The 15,081-nt window shown below is 34.8% G+C and overlaps 1 protein-coding gene across 1 annotated transcript in view; it reads left to right on the top strand.

The window, feature by feature from the left end:
• LOC136040788 (von Willebrand factor D and EGF domain-containing protein-like) overlaps positions 1 to 15,081 on the top strand; it is a 217,549-nt gene that overhangs the window by 3,159 nt on the left and 199,309 nt on the right. Inside the window, exon 2 of the mRNA XM_065725116.1 lies at positions 1,960 to 2,208. Within this exon, the coding sequence (XP_065581188.1) occupies positions 1,960 to 2,208 (249 nt within the window). The remainder of the gene's footprint in view (positions 1 to 1,959; positions 2,209 to 15,081) is intronic.

Here is a 15,081-nt window from a genome sequence, read left to right on the forward strand (position 1 = left end):
ATTCAAAATATATTTTTGAAGATGTCAAAGATTATTTATAAGTTTCCCTTTGCTCCTCCCTTTGTAAAATTAAATTTGGAGGAAAACTTTGTAAAGCGTCTTGGGAAGTTTAGAAACATAACTTAATTTCTAAAAGATCGATTGGCTTTAAGTGATTGGCACGAACGAATAATTTTGATTTTTTTAAATTTAGCCGATTATTTTTATAAACCGCGTAATTTTATTTCTTAAAGATCGATTGGTGTTTAAAGATTGGAAAGAACCAATAATTTTGATTTTTTTTATTTAGCCGATTATTTTTATTTTTTTAACCATTCTAATTGTTTAGACCAGCCTAAAAGTGTGAAAATAATATTCAAATATATTTTTGAAGGTGTTAAAAATTGTTTATAAATGTCCCTTTGTTCCTCCCTCTGTAAAATTAAATTCGGAGCAAAACTTTGCAATGCATCTTCGTAAGTTTAGAAACATAGTATTTCTAAAAGATTGATTGGCGTTAAATAATTGGCACGGACAAATAATTTTTTATTTAAATTTAGCTGATGATTTTTAATTTGCTTTAACCATTTTGATTATTTTTTTAAATATATTTTTTCCGTAACGAAAACAGAGGAAAACTCTCTACAGCATGCTCATAATGCTTCATAATGGATAATGCTTTACAGGATGCTTAGGTGGTTAAACCACCTAACTTTATTTCTAAAAAAAACGATTGGTGTTTTAAGATCGGCAAGAACCAATAATTTTGATTTTTTTAATTTAGCCGATTATTTTTAATTTATTATAACCATTCTAATTATTTTTCTAATTATATTTTTTCCAAAACAAAACCCCAGGGAAAATTCTGTAAAGGATGCTCATAATATGTTAAACCACGCAACTTTATTTCTAAAAGATTGATTGGCGTTAAAAGATTGGCAAGAACAAATACATTTGATATTTTTCTAATTTAACTAATAATTTTTGTTCTTATCATTAGGCCTATTTTAATTGTTATTTTAATTCAGCTGGTTAAAACTGCGTCTGTCCTTTTCTTATTACCTGATGATGTTCATGTAAGAATAAATTCTTACAAATCGAGGTTGTCGATTCTTACAGTTCAATTCTTAAGTCAAACTTAAACTTATAGTTTAACTTAATCAAACTTAAGGACTCATAGTTTATACGCTGTATTTAACTTGCACAACAACATAAGCAGCTTTTAATTTTGCTTTTTTTAATTTTAATTTTTAAATTTTAATTTGCTTTTTAATTTGACTTTTAATTTGCTAAACTATTGGAGATTAGACTCGTTTGGATCGTTAAGATATTTCTTTTCTGAAAACGCTTCAATCTTTCACTCGCGCATAAGGTGCGTTCTGATCACTTTGAATCTTAAAAATGACACTAGAACTTTTGATTACTAATTCAATCAGTCCTCTCCTAAGAATATACGGCCACCCTTTCTATAAGAAATCTATATGCCCCCAGGACATAACTTACAACCCTTGCCCCTAGAGGTGCTAAATTCTTAGTTTATTAGTTTTTCAGTTTCCTTGATTTGGTAAAATTTGAACTCCCCCCCTCCCTCTCAGAATCTTGGTGAAATTACGCCGCTGAATAGGGGGCCAAATCTGGAAACTCATTTTTTTGGCCGCTATTTTCTACTTTTTAGGTGGAAGGAGGGGGTTCTTTTAGAAGACGCGGAATTCTCGTCTTACCCCTATGTGTGCACATACTAGCCTCCCTGTAAAATAATTTCTAAACTTTTTTTAAATTTTAAATGATTTCCCATTCCGAAAATTCCCGGGAATATTCTTATGGAAAAGATCTAGCTTTTCTTCCTCTACTTTTGAAGTACCAACATTTCAAAATTAATTTCTTTTGAATAGAAGGTAAGAATATCTTTCGCGCTCTTTCAAATCATGGGTTTGCTACCCGTAAGCTAATCGGTTTTCAAAGCTTGTTGTCCTATTCCAGATTATCATCGTATAATGAAGACATCCTCTTTACCAAATTTAATTGCTTTTCTCGAAGACCACTGTGAAGCCAAGGTTGTCGAAAATTTTCATACCTTTGCAACATCTGGCACAACAGACTGGGAACCACCCAAAAATATAAAAAATGCACTCAATTGTCCGTCCAGTTGCAGTGGTCATGGTATTTGTCTCGAATTTGGCTGTATTTGTGACCCAGGATTTTTTGGTGACGACTGTGCCAAAATGACAGGTAATGTCGTCAATAGTATGTCATTTGAGTGTCAGGAATTCTGAGCCATGAAGCATTGGTCCCTGAAATTATTTAAAATTATTGTGTTTTCATTTAAACAAGGTGCCTCAAGCCTATCCATCTGCTAAAATTAAGTAAAATGACAAATTGCCCATCTGGTTATTGTTTTGCCCCCTAGTATATTTCTTGACGTTGGCTGTATTTATGACCCATGGTTTTTCGGTGATGATTGAGCCACAATGACAGGTAATGTCGTCGTTAGAAAAAATTGAATACAATTTAGCCTATTTAATGAATATTAATAAACATAAGAATTCCAGAAACTGGAAACCTGATTTTCAAAAATCTAGGGTACAAAAATTCTAGGGCATATCTAGGTTGCAAATGAAATCTAGGTTACAAAAGTTACATTGTAATATAGAATCAATTTTTGTCTTTGATCAAAACTTATTAAACAATGTATAATTGTATATGTATAAATTTTTTCTCGAAAACTGTACTACATTTTTTTCTTGAAATTGACACATTACCGTTTCGACTATGAAAAAATGACCTATAATGAGCACGACTTTGGGATAGTTCGTTTCTTCATCCAAGCCTCCTTGATACTTTTTACAAATCGTCTACTGACTGAAATTCGAGAACCCAGAAGGTTGAAAGCCTTGAGTACAAGTAGGAGGAGTTTAAAAATGTAATTGGTTCGTTGAAAAATCAGTCGTTTTGAGCTATTAGGGAAAAATACTTCCACTTAATAGCTGTGAAGTGAGTCTCGGATTCTTAATTGCTTCACATTAAATGCCACCCATTGTGGCAGAAGAATCAACAAGAGTTTCTCAGCAAGTGTAAACTAGCTTCATTCGGTAATTTTATGTCGTTTACTAAGATTGTTCGTGATAAGATGATTCTTCGGTTTTCCGGTGACAAAAACTGATCTAAAACGTCATAAATGACGTTTATGACATAAATGACGTCATGAATGACGTCATAAATACCCAAATGTCTAATAACCTAATGACTTTACTTTCCACGGTGTATAAAATAAAATTAAAGTTGCTTTGCAATAGAAATAAAAGGAAAGGCCTTTCCTTTCTCCAAGTGAAGCTTGGTCCCTTGCTGCTAAAATTAGTAAGATTAATTACTTAAAATTAAATGGCACTAAAATTAATAAAATGCAGCAGAACATAGCATACTCAAAGTTCAGTTAATAAATGTTAATGAGACTGGAGGAATGTAGTAACCTTAAATATGTTCTTCAAAAACCAAAGGTGCAAAAATTCTGTGTAAAGCAAACTAAGTCCTTTTTCCGAGTTTCTTATTCAGTGAATTCAGTTCCAATCAAACCGAGTCTATATTATGGAGTCCAATCTAAAGTATACAATTCCTTGAAGAAAAAACATATGCTACCTTTTCTGAGCATCCGGGACTTTGAATCATGTAGAGCATATTGTGACACTTGTTGCATCAAATTAAATATTTTGAAAGTTGTAATCACTATAGCTGTATACTTTACAGCTATAAAATTGTCACATATTTGAACAATGTCCTCGTCCCCCTCACTCTCTCCCTAAAAATAGATACCAATTAAATTAACTTCTTGACATGTAGCTTAGTTCAAAAGCGCACTAAAAAATATTGAGTCTGAATTATGTTGAGCTTTTGAAAATTGAATATCGACGTTAGGGGGTTGGAATTAGTTAACGGTATCGACGTCGGACATCAACGGATCGAAGATGTAGAAAATGTATTTAATGAACTAAAAATTGAGCTTTTATATCTAATTGTTCATTTTCTTGCCCTTTGAACTTTTGGGAAGATAAATTATGTAAAATCATATTTTAATTACATAATTGGGTTTGGTTTCTTAAGCAGCTTAATGTGCACTAAAAAATATTGAGTCTCAGTTATGTTGAGCTGTTGAAAATTAAATATCGACATTAGGGCGTCGGAATTAGTTAACGGTATTGAAGTCAGACATCAACGGATTGAAGATGTAAAAAAAAAATGTATTCAATCAAAAAAAAATTGAACTTTTATGTCTATTTGTTCAATTTTACTTTCCTTTTAAACTTGTGGCAAGGTAATTTATGCAAAATCATGTTTTAATTACATAATTGGGTGTGGTTTCTTAAACAGCTTAACGTAATGGAAATCAAATGAAGGATTTATGCCATTATTGTACGTTGGTTGTATCAAACTGAATTTTAAGCAATTTGCTATCAAACAGGTCGTTAACGAGCTGTAAGTAAGGAGCGAATCGAGCTAATAGTAACCGGAACTCTATAGAAAATTTTGATAAGAATTGATACATTAAAACAATAGGGTTTTGATGCCGATTCCAAACATATAAAGATCATTAAGTTTAAATTTACCTATCATGAGCTAAGAGCCTGAGAAAATGTGTCTGATTTTACAAAATGGGGGAAATACTCCTAAAAAAGCAAGTGATATTGATATACCAACCATACCAACAAAGTCAACCTATCAAAGAAACTAATAATGCATGTTTCAAGCTCCTATCTACAAAAGTGTAGAATTCTGTAATTTTTTTTTTACCCAGAAGAAAGATCACAGCTGCGTGTGTGTGTGTTTTTTTTATGGGATATCGGTACCGAACAGATGTATGGGGGAGGCTACTCGGTTTTAACCTCACCCCAAAGTTTTGTTCGATTAGTAAAAAAGTAGCGAAAGTACATATAAACAAATTTTGACACGTTTTGTGAAGTTTCTTTTTAACCCTCTTCCCTGAACGAAAATACCCCTGTCCCCCGAATTAAAATCTTGAATGCCACCTGGATGTCCTCGATATACTGGATATCCATATTGCTGTCTAGTATAGGTATCAGAACATTGAATATGTTGGAAACTGACTTAATCCACTAAAATACTGAACTTCTGTTTCTATTTGTTAACTTTTGGTTTTATTTTAAACTTGCGCAGAAAAAGTTTTAAGAAAAATTGTATAAAAAAAAATCATAGTTTAAATACATCAACGGGTTTTCAGTGGTCATCTTTTGTTCACATTAAGGGGGTTAATGACAGTAGCTTAATATTAAGGGACTTAAGGGAAGGCATTATCCTTCTTCCCTCCTCCCTCTGACTAGATTTTCCTCCAGGCTTTGAAAAAATACACTTTGGGGGATATGAGATATTTTTGTTGAAAAATGCCTGCTTTTTATTTTACTGAAAAATTAGAAAAAAACGACAAATGTGCCCTCTCCCTGATTTTGAAAACTTTTTGCCATCCTTCTCCCCCGAATTTCCGTGAATTGATGTCACCCGTTAAAAATATGTTTATATTATAAGTTTTATTGTAAATGTGTGGGTATTAAACTGCATCTTCATTAATTAGTATCGGATTTCAGTATCGAATATCAATATTTATATCGAATGTAAGTACCGGCAGATCAATGGTTTCAACTTACTAACACACGAAGCTTTTGTCTCTAATTTTTGAGTTTTATCTTTCATTTCAGACTTTTAAATTACGTAAAATCACGTTTCATTTTCATCATTGGGTGTGGTTTCTTAGCAGTTAAATGTAAGAAATCAAAGGAAGGATCCATGTTTGAAGGATATTCAAATTATCCTTCAAATTCGAAGGATATTCTTTATTAATAGGGCCCACCACTATACGTTATTAGTACTTTAAATGTAAAGATATGAAACTGTTTCTTTCTGGTCAGAATTTAGTAAATTCTGGTGTGGCCCAGGTAACTGTTTTATGACGAGTTAAAAAAAAAGAAAAAAAAAGATGACCTTTAGTTTAAATTGGAGGATGCTGAATTAACAAGTGGATGAAACTGATGGTGACTCTGGTCAACTGATGGCTATGTCGAGTCGAGTTCTACATAAATTTGAAATTATGTATGTTTATGTTTTGTCATGAGATAGGAACAAAATCGAATACGTAAGTGAGTAAATTTTCAAATACACAAAAAAAAAACTTTTCTAGAACGCCTTTCACGCTTGATCAGAGCTTGAATCTCCATTTGTATTCCACATTTCTAAATTTTCAATAATTTGCTAATGGATCGTCTAGTTTTTGGCGATGATTACGATGTTTTACGGATTTTGATTTAGGCTAATGCTTTAGAATTTGGTTAACTGTAAGATATTACAGTTAACGCTACGTAAATTACCACAGAAAGTAACTAACGTAGTGTGAAAGCCCCTTAATCCAGATAAGTATTTGTTATAACGAGTAAAAAGAAGAGGACCTCAAGTTTAATTTGGAGCATACTAAAATAACAAGCTGATAAAGCTCTTGGTGCTTTCGCACTATGTTATAGTACCTTTCACACAAGCGTAATATGAGACTTCACGTTACGTCATTCTATCTTACGGAGGGAATTTTGTTTGTAACAAGAGCAGTGACAAGTATGAAATGACCTCCCCTTGCGATATTACGCTATACAAAATAAGAAAAAAAAACTAATATTAATACAAAAGAAGAAAAAAAACTAAAAAAGATAAAAACTACAAAAAGACTATAAAGAAAATACTAAAAAAATTAAAAAAGCTAAAAAACTAAAAAAAAAGTAAAAAAACTAAAAACTAAAAAAGAAAAAAAACTAAAAAAAAGGTAAAAACAAAAAAAAACTAAAAAAGGTAAAACTACAAAAAAAACAAAAAGAAAAAAGAAAAAAAACTAAAAAATCCAAAAAAAGGTAAAAACCAAAAAAAACTAAAAAGAAAAAAAAGGAAAAAACAACAAATTTATTTCATCATATACCAATTCAAAAACGAATGTATATACAGACCAGGACACAGGGAATATAAATGACGACCGGGACACTCGAAGAGAAATTACAGACTGGGACACCAGGACACAAATGACGACTGGGACGTGTGTGTCGACCGACGTCATGTTTGTCGACTATAAATGACGACTGGGACACAGGGACACAACTAAAATGGGGACGCCGGGGGGCACAGGGGGATATATAAATGACGATGGGGACCCAGGGAATGTTTGATTAGCAATCACCATCAACAAAGCTCAAGGGCAATCATTAGAATAATGAGGTATAGATCTGAATTCGGATTGTTTTTCCCATGGACAATCATATGTTGCATGTTCAAAAGTCGGTAAACCTGACAATCTATTTATATGTACAGACAATGGGACAGCGAAGAATGTTGTATATTCGCAAGTTTTACGTAGTTAAAAACATATATATATATATATATATATATATATATATATATATATATATATATATATATATATATATATATATATATATATATATATATATATATATATATATATATATATATATATAAATAAGTTGTCTGTCTGTGTGTCTGTCTGTGGATCAGGTGACGTCATGTTTCTGTGTCGACTGACGTCATGAAGTTAGTAGTCGTCATTTTTGCTATGACGGTGACGTCATTAAAGATATTTAATCATGAAGTTAGTTGTCGTCATTTCGAAACCCTTTGGCAGCACATTAATATTGCTTGCGGGAGATATCAGGCAAACATTACCTATAATACATAGATCAACTCCTGCAGACGAAATGAATGCTTGCCTGAAAAATTCTAATTTATGGGCACACGTAAAAATGTTAAAATTAACTACAAATATGCGTGTCCGATTGCAAAACAATGACTCTGGTCAAACATTTTCAGATCAATTGCTGGCAATTGGAAACGGAAAGCTCCCAGTAGACTCAATTTCAGGACGTATACAACTACCTGCTGATTTCTGTAATTTAGTGACGTCCAAAAATGAATTGATTGAAAAATTATTTCCGAATATTCTAAAAAATTATAAAAATAATAAATGGCTAAGTGAAAGAGCGATTCTCGCACCCAAAAGTATAGACGTCCACGAAATCAACAATATTGTTTTGACCAAGATTCGAGACCAGGCAGTCATTTACATGTCAGTCGACACAGTTTTGGAACCAAATGAAGCGGTTAATTATCCATCTGAATTTTTAAATTCCATAGATCTTTCAGGGTTTCCACCACACGTGCTACAACTAAAAATAGGCGTACCAATAATACTTTTAAGAAATATCAACCCACCAAAGCTTTGCAATGGCACGCGACTTGCCGTAAAAATAACAATGGAAAACCTAATAGAGGCCACAATCTTGACAGGGCCTTTTGAGGGTGAGGCTGTTCTTATTCCTCGCATTCCCATGATTCCAACGGATCTGCCTTTTCAATTTAAAAGATTACAATTCCCAATTCGATTAGCATTTGCAATCACCATTAACAAAGCTCAAGGTCAATCATTAGAAAAATGTGGTATAGATCTTAATACTGATTGTTTTTCCCATGGACAATTGTACGTTGCATGTTCGAGGGTCCGTAAACCTGACAATCTATTTATATACAGCGACAATTGGACAGCGAAGAATGTTGTATATTCGCAAGTTTTACGCAGTTAATTTGTATTGTATCTATCTATCTATCTATCTATATAAGAACGAGTTGTGTGTATGCATGTTTGTTTGTTTGTAAAAAGAGCGTTTGCATATAACGTCATTATTAGTACATACGGCTTTGTATATGCACAGACAATGGGAAAGCCAAGAATGTTGTATATCTGCAATTTTTACGTAGTTTAACTCCTGCAGACGAAATGAATGCTTGCCTGAAAAATTCTAATTTATGGGCACACGTAAAAATATTAAAATTAACTACAAATATGCGTGTCTGATTGCAAAACGATGACTCTGGTCAAACATTTTCAGATCAATTCCTGGCAATTGGAAACGGAAAGCTCCCAGTAGACTCAATTTCAGGACGTATACAACTACCTGCTGATTTCTGTAATTTAGTGACGTCCAAAAATGAATTGATTGAAAAAGTATTTCCGAATATTCTAAAAAATTATAAAAATAATAAATGGCTAAGTGAAAGAGCGATTCTCGTGCCCAAAAATATAGACGTCCACGAAATCAACAATATTGTTTTGACCAAGATTCGAGACCAGGCAGTCCTTTACAAGTCAGTCGACACAGTTTTCAACCAAATGAAGCGGTTAATTATCCATCTGAATTTTTAAATTCCATAGATCCTTCAGGGTTTCCACCACACGTGCTACAACTAAAAATAGACGTACAAATAATACTTTTAAGAAATATCAACCCACCAAAGCTTTGCAATGGCACGCGACTTGCAGTAAAAAAAACAATGGAAAACCTAATAGAGGCCACAATCTTGACAGGGCCTTTTGAGGGTGAGGCTGTTCTTATTCCTCGCATTCCCATGATTCCAACGGATCTGCCTTTTCAATTTAAAAGATTGCAATTCCCAATTCGATTAGCATTTGCAATCACCATTAACAAAGCTCAAGGTCAATCATTAGAAAAATGTGGTATAGATCTTAATACTGATTGTTTTTCCCATGGACAATTGTACGTTGCATGTTCGAGGGTAGGTAAACCTGACAATCTATTTATATGCAGCGACAATTGGACAGCGAAGAACGTTGTATATTCGCAATTTTTACGCAGTTAATTTATATTGTATCTATCTATCTATCTATCTATATAAAAACGAGTTGTGTGTATGCATGTTTGTTTGTTTGTAAAAAGAGCGTTTGCATATGACGTCATTATTAGTACATACGGCTTTGTATATGCACAGACAATGGGAAAGCCAAGAATGTTGTATATTCGCAATTTTTACGTAGTTTGAAACACATATATAAATCTATCTATATTCACAGGTGGGACACAGGGACACAACTACAATGGCGCGTAACTAATATGGCGCGTAACGACTTACGCGCGCGGGGGGCTTGGGGGGGCACGAAGCGCCCCACCAACTAGGTGTTGGGGTGGTGCGAAGCGCCACCCCAACAGCTAGTATATATATATATCTATCTATATATATATAAATAAGTTGTCTGTGGATCTGTGGATCGTGGATCAGGTGACGTCATGTTTCGGCTGACGTCATGAAATTAGTTGCCATCATTTTTGCTTTGAAGGTGACGTCATTCAAGTTATATAAGACATATGTTCGCGTAGAATTCTATTAATGTTTAAGTTTACAATGACTGATGAAGATGCTCAAAGAGTCTATGCCAAAAAACTTGCTGCTGATAGAGAAAGTCAGAAAAGAAAGCGTGCCGAGGAATCAAAAGAACAGCATGGAAACAGGCTTGAGGCTAAAGAACGCAAAACCGCGCAGTTAGATGAAGATCCACCTGGACAGCGAGAGTCAAAACATATTAAAACTGAAAATGATAGCGATGATGATTGGGTTTGGGATTTTGACTTGGATAAGGTCATCAATGACTACCAGATTTTAGTTAAAAAAACAAAGGTTCGGCGATATGTATTTCATAGTGAAGCTGAAAAATAAAGAAGAAAACGAAAACTGAAAAAAGAAAAAAGAGAAATTACAGACTGGGATACCGGGACACAAATGACGACCGGGACACAGGGAATATAAATGACGACCAGGACACAGGTATTTAAGAATATCGTTCAAAGACAAATTTTTAATTGTAAGAAGACCGTTGAAAGAGAAATTTCTAATTGTAAAATGACTGAAAAACCTACAATGGCAACGGTACCACCATCGAAGTAGATAACCAGTGGGTTTACGGCCAACCTACCATCTTCAAAGATACCACGATAGGAAGACTCTACACCGTTCATCCCAATCAACATGAATGCTTCTTTCTACGCCTGCTTTTGGTGAATGTACCCGGTCCGACATCCTTTGAGTATTTGAGAACTGTAAACGGTACTATACATGACACTTACCATAGTGCATGCCAAGCTCTGAATTTATTGGAGAATGACCAACACTGGGATAACTGCATCAATGACGCGTGCGAAACGTCAACCCCAAGTCAAATTCGTACACTTGCTCTCCATCAGCTCCTACAGAGTTATGGGAAAAATATAAGTCAAAAATGTCCGAAGATATACTCCATCGAAAACAGTTAGAGACGTCAGAAATGACTTTTGATTTTACATCAGAAATTTATAACGACACTTTAGTTATTATAGAAGATATGTATTTCATAGTGAAGCTGAAAAATAAAGAAGAAAAAGAAAACTGAAAAAAGAAAAAAGAGAAATTACAGACTGGGATACCGGGACACAAATGACGACCGGGACACAGGGAATATAAATGACGACCAGGACACAGGTATTTAAGAATATCGTTCAAAGACAAATTTTTAATTGTAAGAAGACCGTTGAAAGAGAAATTTCTAATTGTAAAATGACTGAAAAACCTACAATGGCAACGGTACCACCATCGAAGTAGATAACCAGTGGGTTTACGGCCAACCTACCATCTTCAAAGATACCACGATAGGAAGACTCTACACCGTTCACCCCAATCAACATGAATGCTTCTTTCTACGCCTGCTTTTGGTGAATGTACCCGGTCCGACATCCTTTGAGTATTTGAGAACTGTAAACGGTACTATACATGACACTTACCGTAGTGCATGCCAAGCTCTGAATTTATTGGAGAATGACCAACACTGGGATAACTGCATCAATGACGCGTGCGAAACGTCAACCCCAAGTCAAATTCGTACACTTGCTCTCCATCAGCTCCTACAGAGTTATGGGAAAAATATAAGTCAAAAATGTCCGAAGATATACTCCATCGAAAACAGTTAGAGACGTCAGAAATGACTTTTGATTTTACATCAGAAATTTATAACGACACTGTAGTTATTATAGAAGATTTGTGCGTACGTATGGCAAACAAACCTCTTCAGATTTGGGAATGCCTTCACCTAACCGTATCGCTGCTGTTTCGACATGTGTAGAATTGGATCGTGAACAAAGTTACAGTACGAGTGATCTATTGTCGTATGTACAAAATAACATTTACAAGTTAACGTCGGAACAAAAAGACATTTATGATACGATAGACTCAATTTCAGGACGTATACAACTACCTGCTGATTTCTGTAGTTTAGTGACGTCCAAAAATGAATTGATTGAAAAAGTATTTCCGAATATTCTAAAAATTATAATAATAATAAATGGCTTTTAGTTATTATAGAAGATTTGTGCGTACGTATGGCAAACAAACCTCTTCAGGATTTTGGAATGCCTTCACCTAACCGTATCGCTGCTGTTTCGACATGTGTAGAATTGGATCGTGAACAAAGTTACAGTACGAGTGATCTATTGTCGTATGTACAAAATAACATTTACAAGTTAACGTCGGAACAAAAAGACATTTATGATACGATAGACTCAATTTCAGGACGTATACAACTACCTGCTGATTTCTGTAGTTTAGTGACGTCCAAAAATGAATTGATTGAAAAAGTATTTCCGAATATTCTAAAAAATTATAAAAATAATAAATGGCTAAGCGTTTGCATATGACGTCATTATTAGTGCATACGGCTTTGTATATGCACAGACAATGGGAAAGCCAAGAATGTTGTATATTCGCAATTTTTACGTAGTTTAACTCCTGCAGACGAAATGAATGCTTGCCTGAAAAATTCTAATTTATGGGCACACGTAAAAATATTAAAATTAACTACAAATATGCGTGTCCGATTGCAAACGATGATTCTGGTCAAACATTTTCAGATCAATTGCTGGCAATTGGAAACGGAAAGCTTCCAGTAGTGGGAAAGCCAAAAATGTTGTATATTCGCAATTTTTACGTAGTTTGAAACACATATATAAATCTATCTATATTCACAGGTGGGACACAGGGACACAACTACAATGGCGCGTAACTAATATGGCGCGTAACGACTTACGCGCACGGGGGGGCTTGGGGGGGCGCGAAGCGCCCACCAACTAGGTGTTGGGGTGGCGCGAAGCGCCACCCCAACAGCTAGTATATATATAAAAATAAGTTGTCTGTGGATCTGTGGATCGTGGATCAGGTGACTTCATGTTTCGGCTGACGTCATGAAATTAGTTGCCATCATTTTTGCTTTGAAGGTGACGTCATTCAAGTTATATAAGACATATGTTCGCGTAGAATTCTATTAATGTTTAAGTTTACAATGACTGATGAAGATGCTCAAAGAGTCTATGCCAAAAAACTTGCTGCTGATAGAGAAAGTCAGAAAAGAAAGCGTGCCGAGGAATCAAAAGAACAGCAAGGAAACAGGCTTGAGGCTAAAGAACGCAAAACCGCGCAGTTAGATGAAGATCCACCTGGACAGCGAGAGTCAAAACATATTAAAACTGACAATGATAGCGATGATGATTGGGTTTGGGATTTTGACTTGGATAAGGTCATCAATGACTACCAGATTTTAGTTAAAAAAACAAAGGTTCGGCGATATGTATTTCATAGTGAAGCTGAAAAATAAAGAAGAAAAAGAAAACTGAAAAAAGAAAAAAGAGAAATTACAGACTGGGATACCGGGACACAAATGACGACCGGGACACAGGGAATATAAATGACGACCAGGACACAGGTATTTAAGAATATCGTTCAAAGACAAATTTTTAATTGTAAGAAGACCGTTGAAAGAGAAATTTCTAATTGTAAAATGACTGAAAAACCTACAATGGCAACGGTACCACCATCGAAGTAGATAACCAGTGGGTTTACGGCCAACCTACCATCTTCAAAGATACCACGATAGAAAGACTCTACACCGTTCACCCCAATCAACATGAATGCTTCTTTCTACGCCTGCTTTTGGTGAATGTACCCGGTCCGACGTCCTTTGAGTATTTGAGAACTGTAAACGGTACTATACATGACACTTACCGTAGTGCATGCCAAGCTCTGAATTTATTGGAGAATGACCAACACTGGGATAACTGCATCAATGACGCGTGCGAAACGTCAACCCCAAGTCACATTCGTACACTTGCTCTCCATCAACTCCTGCAGAGTTATGGGAAAAATATAAGTCAAAAATGTCCGAAGATATACTCCATCGAAAACAGTTAGAGACGTCAGAAATGACTTTTGATTTTACATCAGAAATTTATAACGACACTTTAGCTATTATAGAAGATATGTATTTCATAGTGAAGCTGAAAAATAAAGAAGAAAAGGAAAACTGAAAAAAGAAAAAAGAGAAATTACAGACTGGGATACCGGGACACAAATGACGACCGGGACACAGGGAATATAAATGACGACCAGGACACAGGTATTTAAGAATATCGTTCAAAGACAAATTTTTAATTGTAAGAAGACCGTTGAAAGAGAAATTTCTAATTGTAAAATGACTGAAAAACCTACAATGGCAACGGTACCACCATCGAAGTAGATAACCAGTGGGTTTACGGCCAACCTACCATCTTCAAAGATACCACGATAGGAAGACTCTACACCGTTCACCCCAATCAACATGAATGCTTCTTTCTACGCCTGCTTTTGGTGAATGTACCCGGTCCGACATCCTTTGAGTATTTGAGAACTGTAAACGGTACTATACATGACACTTACCGTAGTGCATGCCAAGCTCTGAATTTATTGGAGAATGACCAACAGTGGGATAACTGCATCAATGACGCGTGCGAAACGTCAACCCCAAGTCAAATTCGTACACTTGCTCTCCATCAGCTCCTACAGAGTTATGGGAAAAATATAAGTCAAAAATGTCCGAAGATATACTCCATCGAAAACAGTTAGAGACGTCAGAAATGACTTTTGATTTTACATCAGAAATTTATAACGACACTTTAGTTATTATAGAAGATTTGTGCGTACGTATGGCAAACAAACCTCTTCAGGATTTGGGAATGCCTTCACCTAACCGTATCGCTGCTGTTTCGACATGTGTAGAATTGGATCGTGAACAAAGTTACAGTACGAGTGATCTATTGTCGTATGTACAAAATAACATTTACAAGTTAACGTCGGAACAAAAAGACATTTATGATACGATAGACTCAATTTCAGGACGTATACAACTACCTGCTGATTTCTGTA

Source organism: Artemia franciscana, chromosome 21 (genome assembly GCF_032884065.1).
Source record: "Artemia franciscana chromosome 21, ASM3288406v1, whole genome shotgun sequence".
NCBI classification, from domain to species: domain Eukaryota; kingdom Metazoa; phylum Arthropoda; class Branchiopoda; order Anostraca; family Artemiidae; genus Artemia; species Artemia franciscana.